This window comes from Nuphar pumila, chromosome 8, assembly GCF_984573655.1.
Source record: "Nuphar pumila chromosome 8, dmNupPumi1.hap1.1, whole genome shotgun sequence".
NCBI classification, from domain to species: Eukaryota; Viridiplantae; Streptophyta; class Magnoliopsida; order Nymphaeales; family Nymphaeaceae; genus Nuphar; species Nuphar pumila.
Window position 1 is genome coordinate 123382321 of NC_143256.1, and position 15500 is coordinate 123397820.

At 35.5% G+C, this 15500-nt stretch overlaps 1 protein-coding gene across 3 annotated transcripts in view; it reads right to left on the minus strand.

The window, feature by feature from the left end:
• Nucleotides 1-282: 282 nt before the first annotated feature.
• The window catches only part of D2HGDH (FAD-linked oxidases family protein), a 74653-nt gene continuing 59435 nt past the window's right edge, over nt 283-15500 (minus strand). For all 3 annotated transcript variants that reach the window (XM_090016600.1, XM_090016602.1, XM_090016601.1), the window contains 6 exons: nt 3020-3128; nt 1736-1841; nt 1463-1548; nt 1217-1342; nt 518-612; nt 283-431 (listed from right to left, as the gene is read on the minus strand). In XM_090016600.1, the coding sequence (XP_089872726.1) occupies nt 523-612; nt 1217-1342; nt 1463-1548; nt 1736-1841; nt 3020-3128 (517 nt within the window). In that variant the 3' untranslated portion in view covers nt 283-431; nt 518-522. The remainder of the gene's footprint in view (nt 432-517; nt 613-1216; nt 1343-1462; nt 1549-1735; nt 1842-3019; nt 3129-15500) is intronic.

The following is a 15500-nucleotide window of genomic DNA, read 5'->3' on the forward strand; positions in this document are numbered from 1 at the left end:
TACATTTGTGGGGTTTGGTTTACCCAGAATGCAGTGTGTGTGTGTGTAGGACACACCAAAGTTTTTACTAAGATGTTGCAATCTGCTCTCAGGGACCATCTGTTTCACTCAACTTGGCAACAAAATGGCCATTTTCATTCCCAACGTGAAACGAATGTCCACACGATTGGCTCCACCTTTCTGTAGGAAACCTTATTGTGCAGTTTTATGTGTGTGTGTGTGCGTGCGTGGGCATGCGCGCGCGCGCGAGAGAGAGAGAGAGAGAGAGAGAGAGAGTTGAGCTTCCAACATTGGAAAGCAACTGATACAATTCATATCTAAATGATACAATTGTAACCTTATTCAGCATTGTTTCTAAAAGAAAGCACAACACAGCATTCTCGTCATTGAACATTAAATGTGAAGAAATTTTCATCAGTATCTTTCTTCACCTGTGAGCCACAAAGTGACTGTAAGCACCTGAGAACCAAGAATTTAAGTGAATCTGTTCTTTACAATACAAGCATAAACTAGTCACCTTGTCTAGGATAGCAGAGACTGAGGAAGAACTTTGTATGGATTCATTATCCCGTTGGGATCTAACAACTTCTTTATAGAAGCCATGAGTTGCACCTGATCAACCAAAATCTTATATAATCAGAGAAGATGCAGGGACATGCAAAGAAACAGAATTGAAAAGTAAAAAGAGAAGAAAGACGCACTAGTCCACAGAATTCATGCAAGAATACAGTTTCAAGATATTCCATGATTTAATTATATGTGAAAACAATGTCTTAGATCTCAGTATCAGGATCTTCTTGGAGAGGGAGAATCTTGGAATACTTTTTTTTTTGTTTTAAAACAAATTTCTCGGGAAAATGTCAACAAGATAAAGAATTAAAATATAGAAAATATATAAATTTATAAAGAAAAACATAAGAGATATATAACAAATTAACGTGTTTGTTAACATGTTAATACCATGATATTTTCAGAATAGGCAATATTTTGCAAATATTATGATATTTTTGAGATTACATTGCTTTTGAAATTGCAATAATTGCGCTATTTTCAAACATCGCTGACATATAGTATAGAATGTATCTCTGGTTTAAGAAATACATTTGTAATGGTGACAATATTTGCCAATAAGGGCTACTTTATCACTATATCAAAAAGAGGGACACTTTATGACATGCTCAAAGTCAAAATCAAACAAGAAAATAATAAATTTTACAGCTTCAGCAGGCTTGCTGTAATGGATTTCGTTAGCCTTCATCTGCCCCAGGCCATGTTCTGCACTGATACTCCCCCGGTACTTGGATGTCCATTCATATACAAAAGGTTCAATTTTTGAAAAGACCTGGAAAAGTTTAAGGATATGAATTCTAGAGTGCATCTTATTCAAAGTTTACACAAAACTGAAGCAAGTGATCACAAGAATCTCATCATTGAATCGTATAAAAATGCAATATTGTGTTACATTGTCATCATATTCAGGTGTAGAAACATTCAGATGCAGATTACCATCTCCAAGGTGACCATATCCCAGAACTTTTGCTGAATGACCTGATAAAAAACTAGCACAAGTCATCTAAAGAAGGAGATAGTGACAACTTCAGCATGAAAGTAGCCATGAAGAATACAAATACTGAGCTCTATATAGGAAGCAAAAAAATGGTAAAAAACAAGAAAATGAGAGATATTTGGATCTTTGTATACAAAAAAGAAATGCACATGTTAAAGCTTCCATTACCTAATTTTATCCGCATTTCCTCAACAATCCCATAAAGATTTTCAACAGGCAAGGATAGATCATACTTGTAGACAGCACCTGCTCTGATTAATGCTTCAGTGATTCCCTGTGATCAAATGAGTTAACCTAATGTTGTATTTGTCGGGAAAGAGGAAGGGAGAAAAAAATCAATGGAACCAAGTAGTTCGCTTCATATGATTGTGTAAATTCAGACATGAAAGAAGGGAGAAAAAAGGAAAATACTCAAGGCCAAAGATTTATAAATCCACTTTCAAACAGATTTGTATACCAATGCAGATACTATTTCCGAGTCACTATACACATCCTTACAAACCCAGATATAGAAATTTCCACTGGACAAATTCTTCTATTAGCAACAAAACTGTGGTAGATAGTTTTATATCTTTAGAAGGTGAACAGGCCATTATCTACATGATTTACGCAAAGATGTCTACCGATTCAGTAGAGGAAAAGAAGAGGTTTGCATGAAAGAAAATGAAGAAAATTGAACTAGCTAAAAGAAAGACTGAATGACCCCATACAGAAGAGTAACTGGTATTCATGTGATTTGTGGGTCAGGACCCAAGATGGGACTCCTGACAGACAAATAAGAATAGCAAGACAAGATTCCATAGTCACACACATCATCAGAAACTGCTATGAAGTATGATCCTTTGATTGAAGATATACATAAGTGGGACATAAATTGATCATCCTAACCTTTCCTTAACAATACTTAAATAATCAGTTTTTCTAACCAAAATGTTGCAACTAAACAACCTCAAAATAGACTGAACTCATGTTGTAACATTGGTTGTCAGTTATAACGATGAACTGTGCATGATAAACTGTGCCGGTCTGTGTATCTTAGCACTCTAGTTTACATCAACAAGTAGCTATAGTACTGAAGAGTGACGTGGCTCTGATGCAAATTGCCATGAATAATATCCCAAACAGTTGTCAATATTTAATCACATCATTTTTGCTAACAAGGAATCAGCACTTGACTTGTACTAGGGAAAGGCCAGTCCCTAGCCTACCCCAGGAACTGAAAAAAAAAACATATGGTTATTGGTTACTATATATATATATATATATATATATATATATATATATATATATATAGATATTGTAAAAAAGGCAAATCATGAAGGCCATCCAATTAGGGTATGCAACATAATTCTATAATAAATTCATGACCACTGACCCAAATTCCAAACAGAAATTGATCAGTTAATGTTTGAGAACATAAACTGTCATTGAAAGCCCTTTATGAGATTTTACCTCACGAATACGCCAAAATGAGGAAGTTTGGTTCATATCTTGAGCTACAACACCATCAGAAATCAAACCACCTTCCATAGACTTCAGTAGAAAAGATTCAAGCTTCTCCCTGCATGAAATTTTGAACTTGATGTTAGACAGCAGGGTCAATTTCACAAGAATAATCCCTTCAATGCAAAACTAAAAAACCTAAGGTAGGTCTGCATACTGAGCTGGTCATGGCTTATATGTGCAAGGTCCAAACTGCACTTGGAAGACCTAGGTCCTGTAATGAAATGGTGGTCTTCAACAAATGCACAAATAACTCACAAACAAGTGTCTATTGGAGACACTACAAGCATGACCCTTGAAAGGGTATAAAAGGAAGAACACTTGAAAAATAAATAATACTTTATTCATGAACAAAATGCTTAAGAAGCATGGTAATATACATTGAAAGGGTTCACCCTTATATATACAAAAAAGTGGGAGAGAGGAGAGCTCATTTTGAGCTCTCCAAAAGAGACGTTGGATTCCAACGTCTCTTAATATAGCTGTTGGACTACAGTCCAACAGCATTTATTATTATAGCTGTTGGACTATAGTCCAACAGCATTTATTATAGCTGTTGGACTACAGTCCAACAGCTATTTGCACAGTCAAGTTCCAACAGAAACTTGACTGGATCAAATATCTAGTTTCTATTAAACTAGATGCTAAAAAAGAAAATAAAGAAAAATAGAAAAAGAAAATAATAAAAGAAAATATAATAATATTAAATAATATATATATATATATATATATATATATATATTACAGTTTACATTTTAACACTCCCCCTCAAACTTACGGTACAATGAGCGAAAGTTTGTCTAAGAGGAAGTGAAATCTGGGAGCAGCGAGAGGCTTGGTGAAGAAGTCTGCTAATTGATATTCTGATGTAACATATGGTAGATCAATGGTTCCATGTAAGTATTCCTCTCTGACATAGTGAGAGTCCATCTCAATGTGTTTAGTGCGCTCATGGAATGTCCGGTTGCTTGCAATGTAGATCGCACTTTTGTTGTCACAACACATCTTTGAAGCTTGCGTTGCTTTAGCTCCCATATCCGCCAGCAATCGTCTGAGCCAAACAACCTCCATAGTGGTGGTTGCCATGGCTCTGTATTCAGCTTCGGTGGAGGAAAGAGAGACTTTCTGCTGCTTCTTGCACCTCCACGAAATTAAGGTTTCACTTAGGAACACACAAAAACCAGTAGTTGAGTGTCTATTATTGGGATCACCTCCCCAGTCAGCATCAGTATATGCAATTAAATTTAATGAAGATGAAGCAGACAAGAAGAGTCCTCGTGAAAGAGAGGATTTTAAGTATCTAATACTACGCAAAATCGCTCCCATGTGCACGGAGGTGGGAGCATGCTGAAACTGACTGACTGTATGAACCGCATGAGTTATATCTGGCCTAGTAATGGAAAGATAAGAAAGAGCTCCAACAAGCTGTCTATAAGGAGTAGGATCATCAAGAAGTTCTCCATCATCAATTTTCATTTTAACATTGACCACTTCTGGAGTGTCTACTTTCTTATCATCTGTAATTCCAGACCTGGAAACGATATCAAGAGCAAATTTAGATTGAGATATCAAATACCCCCGAGGGGAATAAGCAACTTCAATGCCTAAAAAATATCTTAATAAACCTAAGTCAGTCATTTCAAAGTGAGTTTTAAGAAGAGATTTGATATTTGCAACTCCCTGTTTGTCGCCTTCGGTGATGATCATATCGTCCACATAGAGAAGAAGAATAATGATGCCTGCATCAGATTTCTTAACAAACAAAGCAGTGTCAGTTAAACAAGGTTGAAAACCAATATCAAGCATAACATGACTAAATCGGTCATACCAGGCTTTTGGAGCCTGTTTAAGACCATAAAGAGCTTTTTCTAGACGAAGAGCTTTACCCTTAGGGATACTAATACCAGGTGGGGCTTCCATGTATACTTCTTCAACGAGATTCTCATTCAAGAAAGCATTTTTGACATCTAATTGAAAGATAGGCCATGTTCTAATGGAGGCCAAGGCTATTAAAGTTTTAACAGTGGTCATACGGGCCACAGGAGCAAATGTTTCTTCATAATCGATGCCATACTCTTGAGCATATCCTTTTGCTACTAAACGGGCCTTATATCTTTCCAGGGTCCCATCACTTTTGGTTTTGACTTTGTATACCCACCTACAACCTATAGGTTTCTTACCCGGAGGAATATCTTGTATCGTCCAAGTATTGGCCTTTTCTAGTGCATCCAATTCTATTTTCATGGCTTCTATCCATTCTATATGATTTTTTGCTTGAGAATAGGATGATGGTTCAACATATGATTGTATTAATGTAATGGCGGCCCTATACGTGGGTGAAAAAGATTCATAAGACACAAATTTTTCTGGAGGTTTAGAGATTCTAGACGTTCTTCTAGGTGAGACTTCAGAGTATTTTTGTAATGCACATGGAAGATTTTGCTCTCTACGTCTTGAATATTGTAGACTAACATCCCTATGGATTTGCTCTTCATTATCATCATTTTCAACAACAATAGGACTTTGATCATTGTCAAGGTCACATCCAACATCACATTCATTGGATTTTGAAGTTGGATCAATTAAAAACGAGTATTCAGTGACATCCTTGGATTTTTCAAATTCAAAGAAGCTTTCTTTTTCCAAAAAAGATACATTTCTTGACACATATAATTTGTCATTTTGAAAATCGAAACACCTGTAGCCTTTTTTATTATCAACATATCCTAAAAAGGCACATGTGATTGCACGAGGAGAGAGTTTGTCATTTTTGTTGGTGAAAACAAAACATTTGCATCCAAAGACTCTTAATCTAGAATAATCTGGAGTTAAATTAATAAGCTTTTCTATTGGAGTTGTATTCTTTAATGAGGAAGATGGCATCCTATTAATGAGGTAGGTGACAGTTAGGACCGCTTCAGCCCAAAAACTTTTTGGAACTTGATTTGCAATTAGCAATGTCCTAGTAGTTTCCATAATGTGCCGATGTTTGCGTTCGGCTAGGCCATTCTGTTGTGGAGTGTGTGGACATGATCTTTGATGTGTAATACCATGTAAATTGAGATAGTCTTTGAATTCGTTGAACATAAATTCTCCCCCTGAATCAGTGCGAAAAACAGAAATATCATTTTGAAACTTATTTTTAACCATTTTATGAAATATTTGGAAGTTAGCAAAGACATCAGATTTATGTTTAAGAAAATAAATCCAAGTATGTCTAGAAAAGTCATCAACAAAAATGACATAATATGTATAACCACCTTTGGAAATAACTAGTGCGGGGCCCCAAACATCCGAATGTATTAACTCAAGTGGTCGTGAGGAAACAAAAGTTCTACTAAGAAATGGTAACCTTTTCATTTTGCCAAGAATGCAGTCTTTACAAGAAAAATTTTCAAAATTACAAAATTTTTCCAAACTTGGAAAATATTGAATTTTAAACATATGAGGATGGCCAAGCCTTTTGTGCCATAAATCCAATTCTAATTTCTGAATATTATAACAAAATTCACTCTTGGGTAATTCCAAAAAGTCCATGTAATAAAGTCCTCCTTCTCTATGGCCTTCCCCAATCAGCTTCCCTGTACCCAACAACCATGAGAAGAGAAAGAGATATTACATCCATAATCAGATATTTGCGAGACAGATAAGAGATTCAAATTAAGTTTAGGGATATATCTAACTTCTGGGATAAAAAATCTTTTGGATTTTTGAAGATTTTCAAAACATCCTATTCCTTTTACTTCGAGAGATGTGCCATCGGCTGTAAAAACCTTTGACACACTTGAGTTATTTTTAAGACATTCGGATAGACTATTAACATTTGGGGTCATATGAAAAGAAGCACCAGAATCTAAAAGCCAAGGAAAGTTACCTGGACCGGAGAAAGATGCAACTGCCGCTCCAGTTGAGGCTTCAGTTGAGGAGGATACCCCTTTGAGAAGAGGTTGAAGGATTTCCATCAGTTGAGCCATAGACACAGGTGCATCTTGATCTTTTGACTCAGATTCAACAGATGCAACTCTTTTTTCTTCTCTTCTTTTTACCTTTGGACATTGAGGCCTATAGTGCCCCGGTTCATGACAATGATGACAAATAACTTTTCTTTTATCAAAGTCGCCGTTTTGCCTTCCAAAATGAGGCGGCTTGTAAGTACGAGTATGATTTCCCGGTCTAGATACAGCTAAAACAGAGTCATTATCAACTTTTGGAGTACTTTTTCTAAGTCTATTTTCCTCCATAGTGAGCTCTTCTATAGTATCAACAATAGAAGGAATTTTTCCACGATGTAAAAGGGCCGACTTGGTGGATTCAAACTCCGGCCTTAGACCATTCACAAATTGATAGAAATGTTCCATATCGAGTTGCTTTTGGCGAAGCTCGATGTCTTCGGCACAATGCCATTTGGGCTCAAAAAGCGCCAACTCTTCCCAAAGTTCAGACAACTCATTATAATATTCTCGAATAGTTTTATCTTTTTGAGTCATTGTCCGAACTTTATCTTGTAAATTGCATACATGTGCAATATCTTTAAGGGAATACATGTTTTTGAGGTATTCCCAAGCCTTATCGGCATGCTCAAACTTAGCTAGACTAGAGCATTTTTTAATGTTTATGCTATTGATGAGCCATGACATAATTTTTGCATGCCCTATCCTCCATTCTTTCCATTTCTTTTCATAAGTGGCTAATGCCTTACTCTTCTCTTCTTCCGTTAGAGGAACCTCTTTATCACCCTCTTTCTTGGTAAGAGATAGTTTAGGTTCCAAATCGGAACCATCCACTATACCCTCATAAACCTTTTCCCCAAATGTGGTGCTTCATAATCGAAGCCCACATTACATAGTTAGTATCATTTAGCTTCATAGGAATGATGGTGATCTTATCATTGTCATCCATCTTTTACAAGGGTAAGAGAGGAATAAATAGGAGGAGAGAGAGAGAAAAATAAAAAGAAAAGAAAAAGAGTAGACAAAGGAATAAGAGAGGATACAAAACAAAAAAATTTTGTAGCACAAGTTCGCCTTTCTTCAAACAAATCTTCTTGAGTCAAGAACAAGGTGATGAAACACCTTTTGTAAATGTGGCACGGAAATCGAGGCGGAAGCACTTCAAGATCTAAGGATTTCGTAGCTCTGATACCATGTAATGAAATGGTGGTCTTCAACAAATGCACAAATAACTCACAAACAAGTGTCTATTGGAGACACTACAAGCATGACCCTTGAAAGGGTATAAAAGGAAGATCACTTGAAAAATAAATAATACTTTATTCATGAACAAAATGCTTAAGAAGTATGGTAATATACATTGAAGGGGTTCACCCCTATATATACAAAAAAGTGGGAGAGAGGAGAGCTCATTTTGAGCTCTCCAAAAGAGACGTTGGATTCCAACGTCTCTTAATATAGTTGTTGGACTACAGTCCAACAACATTTATTATTATAGCTGTTGGACTATAGTCCAACAGCATTTATTATAGCTGTTGGACTACAGTCCAACAGCTATTTGCATAGTCAAGTTCCAACAGGAACTTGACTGGATCAAATATCTAGTTTCTATTAAACTAGATGCTAAAAAAGAAAATAAAGAAAAATAGAAAAAGAAAATAATAAAAGAAAATATAATAATATTAAATAATATATATATATATTAGAGTTTACATTTTAACAGGTCCAGGCCACACAAGCTTTTTAGCTAATCCACCCAGACCCAGGTCTAGCACATGGAACTTGTGCCAGAATTAAGGCCCGATATGATATGTATCTGGGGTATGTATTCAGGCCAGGCCCACTAAAAGAATTGCATGCATGATCTGATATCTATCAGGATTGGCTTAGACCTCAGTATATCAGGCTTATGTCCAACTTTTTGTGTGAAGCCTGCCCATCATATGTCAGGTATTTGAAGCTGATTGGGATGTGGCCCAATAGCCACTAAAGTAGAATTGCACAAGATAGAAGAATAGCCGTAAAAGAAAAACAATAAGAAAAATGACCCGCTTATGACATGTATCTTTTGTTAAAGATAAACCAAAGGAAAACCACTTTATGATTGGTGTCAGATATTACCGATGACGCAAATGAAATAGTTGTAACTATGTACTGTATACATATGAAGGAAGATTAGGCATTTTATACTGCTTTTGACAGATGTATTTATACAAGTTGCCACCAATTAAACTTGATGTTGTGTATCAAGTGCATTGTCATGTTTGATGCTTTGATTAATTTTTTCACTGAAGAACATAAGAACTATATCCATCATTCTAAAAAAGGATGCTGGGAGAGCCTCCTATAAATTAAATCAATGCCTATATTTTTCATGTAGCATAACAAGAAACAATAAAGAGTGCACAAGTCCACCAAACAAAAACAACAACAACAACTACGCCTTCATCCCAAAATAATTGGGGTCGGCGATATGAACCAAAAAAGAAAATCATTATGGGTCTTCCACATGAATCCTTCTCCTCCAATCATTTCTATCCAATGCCATGTCCTTGGTGAGGTTCAAAGCATTCATATCCTTTCCTATCACCTCCATCCATGTCTTCCTAGGCCTACCCCGACCTCTTTTAACTAATATATTTTCCCATTTCTCCATCCTTCTAACTGGAGCATCATTAGGCCTTCGCCGAATATGTCCAAACCACCGTAAACGATTCTCTCTCATCTTATTTTCAATGGGTGCAACACCTACTTTCTTACGTATCTCCTCGTTCTGAATCTTATCTTTTATTGTATTTCCACACATCCATCTAAGCATACGCATCTCAGCTACACTCATTTTTTGAATATGATGTCTCTTAGCAGCCCAACATTCCGTACCATATAGTAAAGCAGGCCTAATAGTCGTCCTATAAAACTTTCCCTTCAACCGCAATGGCATTCTACGATCGCACAACACTCCAGTTGCACTTTTCCATTTCATCCACCCAACCTTTATCCTATGATTTACATCTCCATCAATTTCTCCACACTTTTGAATGATAGATCTCAAATATTTGAAACAATCATCCACCGGTATTTCTTGCTCACCAAGCTTCACTACACTCTCATCATTACTTCGTTGCTTACTAAACCGACATTCCATGTATTCTCTCTTACTCTTACTCAACTTAAAACCTCTTGCTTCCAATGTCTGTCTCCATAATTCTAACTTAGCATTAACCCCAGCTCTAGACTCATCAATCAAAACAATATCATCAGCAAACAACATACACCACAGCACATTTTCTTGAATTGATCTCGTAAGCTCATCCATCACTATAACAAATAGGAAAGGGTTTAAAGCAGATCCTTGATGTAACCCAACCGTTATAGGAAAATTGGTTGTCACCCCTCCACAAGTGCGAAAATTGGATATTGCACAAGTCCACCAAAGGACAATACAATAACCAAGTGAGAACAATCACGAGAACACTACAAGTGCACACGAAAGTCACCAAGGGTAAGCACAACACATAATAAATAAATAAATAATGTATATATATATACACTTGAAAAATGCTTGGAAAAAGCATTGAAGAATACAATAGGGAGAGTGCCTTTAAATAAGCACTCAAGGACCCAAGTGGACTGGTCGAACGACTAGTTGGACCAGCCCCAATGGCTATAAATATAGCCATTGAATGAATAATAAAAAGAAAACAAATAAAAAGAATAAAAAAACATTTTCTGAGTCTGCCCCTAGAGGGTCGACACCTATTGCATATGTGAAAAGACTGAAATACCCCTTATGGGTATTTTGGTTTACATAAAACACTGAATATATATATATATATATATATATATATATATATATATATATATATATATATATATATATATATATATATATATATATTAACACTGGAACAGATTTAAGGTTGATCCATATCCAGAAACTACCTTCGGAGAAGCAAATCTCAGTCCAGACGAAATTTCATGTTCGGCATAAGAATGGGCCAGACCTCTTCCAAATTCAGATTAGACAGGATCTGACACAACTCACTCAAGGTCAACACATATATAGAAGTGTTAAAAATGTAGATCCATTGTGTAAATACATATGTATTTATATATATAGGTAACTAGGTTAGAACTAGATTAGTTTATTTTAAATTTTTTTAGTTCTTATTGAACTAGTCAACACATTGGTTGACTAGTCAAGAGTCATTGGAGGCTGGTCCAACGGCTCTATTTAGAGCTGTTGGACCAGGTCCAACGACTCTATGGAGCTCCCACTTTGTGTATTAATGGGGGATGAATCCCCTCTTCATGAATGCTTCTTGCATGGATTCCACTTGAATAAAAACAATATTTTTTATATTTGTGAGTGTTTCTTGTGTGCCCATCAAGTGAATTTTGTAAGTGAGCCTATTTATGGTTCTTTGTGTGTTCATCTTACTATTTTTGTGGATCTTATTGTAGATCTTTTGTGTATCCACTTTGGTGACTTGGAGAAAATTATTGGAGGTTCTCATTTCTTTACATTATATCAGAGCCTGGTGATCAAGCTGAAATTGTTTTCGGTACATTGAGAAGTGTGGCACTACAAATTTAAAAATATTAAAACTCTATTGTCAATTCTTTATTCAAGCGTGGTAAGGTCGTGATTGTTTTTCAAAAAATAGGTTGGTGGTGCTTGCGTGGAAAAGGAGTGTTTGTGCACTTGATCGGTGGCATTAGATTGATGGTAGAGCGCTCGTGATTTTCACCATTGCTTTTGTTCTCTCCTTTATACTTTCTCTGCTTCTCTCTAGTCCTTTTTTGTCTTATCTTTACCCTTGTAAAATGGATGACAATGAAAATGTCCCCATAAAACCCACCAAACTCGATAATTCAAACTATGTAACATGGGTTTCAATTATAAAGCATCTCATATGAAAAAAAAAGTTGTGGGGATTAGTGGATGGGGCCAATCCGGAACCCAAACTAATTCTTACTAAAGTAGAAGGTGAGAAAGAGGTACCTCTTATGGAGGTTGAGAAAAATAAGACATTGATCACTTATGAGAAGAAGTTGAAGGAATGAAGAATGAAACATGCCAAAATTATGTCTTGGCTCATTAGTAGCATTGACATTAAGAAGTGTTCAAGTCTTGTTAAATTCGAATATGAAAACAATGCATGGAATTATCTTAAGAAAATATTTTCTCTTAAAAGATATTGCACATGTGTGCAACTTGCAAGATAAGAGACGAAATATGGTTCAAGGAGACAAAAGAATTAAATAATATTATAATGGTTTGTCCAAACTATGGGAGGAGTTCGCTCTTCTTGAACTAAAGTGGCATTGTTCGGAAGACATAGAACCTTGTCAAAATCAAATAAACACGAAGCACTTTTACCAATTTATTAATGGGTTGAGATCGAAGTTTAAATCCACCAAATCCGCTTCTTCATCGAGGGAAAGTCTCTTCGATAGAAGACACTATAGAAGAATTAAGTACGTAGGAGAATAGGATTAAAAAGTGAATTACTAAAAGTGATGACTCAGTTCTATCTGTATCTAGACCAGAAAACTATATTCGTACTTACAAACCACCACATTATGGAAGGCCAAATGATGAAAAGAAAGACAATGAGTATGAAAGAAAGTTATTTGTTACTATTGTCGTGAATCGGGACATGTGAAAACATATTGTCCTGAATTGAAAAATCATATGAGAAGAAGGTTGTCTCTGTTGGACCTCTACAAGAGTCAAGTGATCCATCTATTGGAAACATGTTTGTGACACAATTAGTGGAGGCTCTTCAACCTCTACTTAAAGGAGCATTATCATCCACTAGAGTCACGGTCTCTTCCTTTGGCTTCTCTGATACCGATAAATCTCTTTGGCTTCTTGACACAAGTGTCTCTTTTTATATGACAGCAAATGATGATATGTTATCTGAATGTCATAACTCAAGCGGGTCAAATGTTTTCACTATTGATGGAATATCTCTTGAGATCAATGTTGTGAAAAGCGTTGAGGCATAACAAGGCGCTCCACCAAAATCTAAGGTGAGGCGTAAAGCGTAAGCCTCAAAATTTTTCTTTTAAATTTTTTAAAAAAACTATAAAGAATATCTAAAATTATAAAAAAAATACTTTATTGATGAAGCAACAACCAACAATAAATAAAAAAACTCAAATAAATATTGAAAAAATATGAGATTAACATGTAAAAATAACATTAATGCAACAACTTGATCTACATAAGTATCTAAGAAATAAAATATGAGAATTTTTCATTCAATAAAAAATTAACATTAACAACCAAATGCATATTAGCATTAACAACATCGTCATAATTAGAAAATGCATGTTAGCATTTGTTAAAATATATGTATCATTACATATATATATATATAATACACCATAATACCCGATAGGGGTATTATGGTCATTTCACATAGTACCCGATAGGGGTACTTGTTTTTCTTTATTTTTTATTTTCTGTAATTATTTCATTTTTATTTTTTAAATTCCTTTAAGCCACTTAAGGGGCCACACCATAGAGTCGTTGGGGGCTCCCAACGACACCGTGGGAGCCCCCTTTTGTGGCTCTCCTTTTGAGGCCATGTGGTCTCCCTTCCTCTCCTTTTCTTTTGTATAAATAGGGGTGAACCCCTTTGTATTTACTTCATGCTTGAGAGCTCTCTTTCTTTCAATAAAGAGACTTTTATATTTTTGCCTATCTCAAGGCTTGTGTATATGTTGTCCCTTTGTGGACTTGGCTATTGTCTCTTTTGTTTGTCCATTGTAGGACATTGCAAGTGCTTATAACACTCTTTGTATTTTCGCATATCTCATTACACCATTAACAACCAAATATTAATATATTTGTCCAAAACTCTTCAAAATGAGAGTGTTAACATCCACAAGTGTAAATAAAAGACATAAAAAAATATATAAATGCCCATAGCCCTATGATATGAATTAGAGCCCAGGCTCTTCTTGTGTCTCGTCATCATCAATATCTAAGTTTTCAATGTCATCATCTGAGAAATCCATATAAATAGGTTATCCTTCATCCTCATTCTCTGACTCTTCATTATCTGCACTTTCTTCCTCCACATCTTTGATCACTTTTTTTGTTTTGTTTTTTCCTTTAATAAAAAATCATGTATTAAATACTTATTTTATCTAATTAAAAATATATATTTATATTCATAGCAAGGTAAAAGGAATATAGCTTTACCTGGATCACTTGAAGACATGTCTTGCCTAAAACCACTTTGTGAATCATGAGGTGAAGTGACTTTTTCAATAGGCACATGCTCAATGGCATTTATATCGAAGCTCGGATTTAACCATAAATCCTCCAACCAATTGGGATCACTAGGCAACACTGGATCTTCCTTCTCCACAATCCACTCATCGTCTAAGTCTATATGATCTAGACATATAGGGTCTTTGGTAGCTCTCCCTGAAAAGAAGTGTGTACACACGACTGGGTTTGGATCTTATCCAAACCCAATTTGAGTTCATCCAACTAGCACTCTAATTAGCACATGTTCATTAAAGGCACTAATGGCATATTGTAATTTACATTTGTTGTATGATGGGTATTTTCGTACCCTAGTAATTGTAACAACATGTATTTAACGTGAAGCCCAATACCACAGTCGATGAGATTCATTTGGGGAAAATCCTGCAGCTTTCTCTTCTCTCTCTCCCATTCGGTGGTGTCTGCTCTTGTGTATGAAACAGGGAACCACGATTTCTATCATGGTATCAGAGCTACAGATCCAAGCTTAAGGATCTTATTCCTTCATCCGGTAAAGTCTCTTCCCACTCACTTGCCCTTGAATCATCTCTCCTACTTGTTTCTCTGCATATTTCTGTTTCACTGTTTGTTGAACAACCTTCTTTCATTAACCTACCTGTTTCTTTCTCTACATATTTCTGTTTCACTGTTTCCTCTCTATTTTCTTCACGTTATCATATTTTTGTCTCCCTTTTTGACTTGTCACTGCACGTGATCTTATATGTTAACAGCACAAATACTCACGCAAGATCAGATTCACATCATTTGATCTTTGCGTGATTCCAAGGCTTGAATAGGGTCACGTTAAATATTTTTTCTTTTACAAGTTGATTGCATATCAGATTCAGATCTTGCTGTCCTGATTAACTAATATTACATTAGTTGATCTTTCTCTATCTTCTTCTCTGTTTCACACTGTCTGTTTCTATCACACAGTTATGAATCCATATTCTCTCATATTCTGAAATTACACACGTTAATTTTAAAGTAACATGTCTCTTTGATCAAACTCTAATTCAAAACAGGTTCTTGGTAAATAGTTCTGGTTTTCTACCTCAGTTTTATCATTCAAAAAGGCTTGCAGCAGAATTTCTGATATTAAGTTTCTGTTCTGATTTTCATTAGATCTCAACTACAATTGGGTCCTTGTCGTAAAGTCATTTTCTTAATTCTTATCCCTTCTTATATTTTT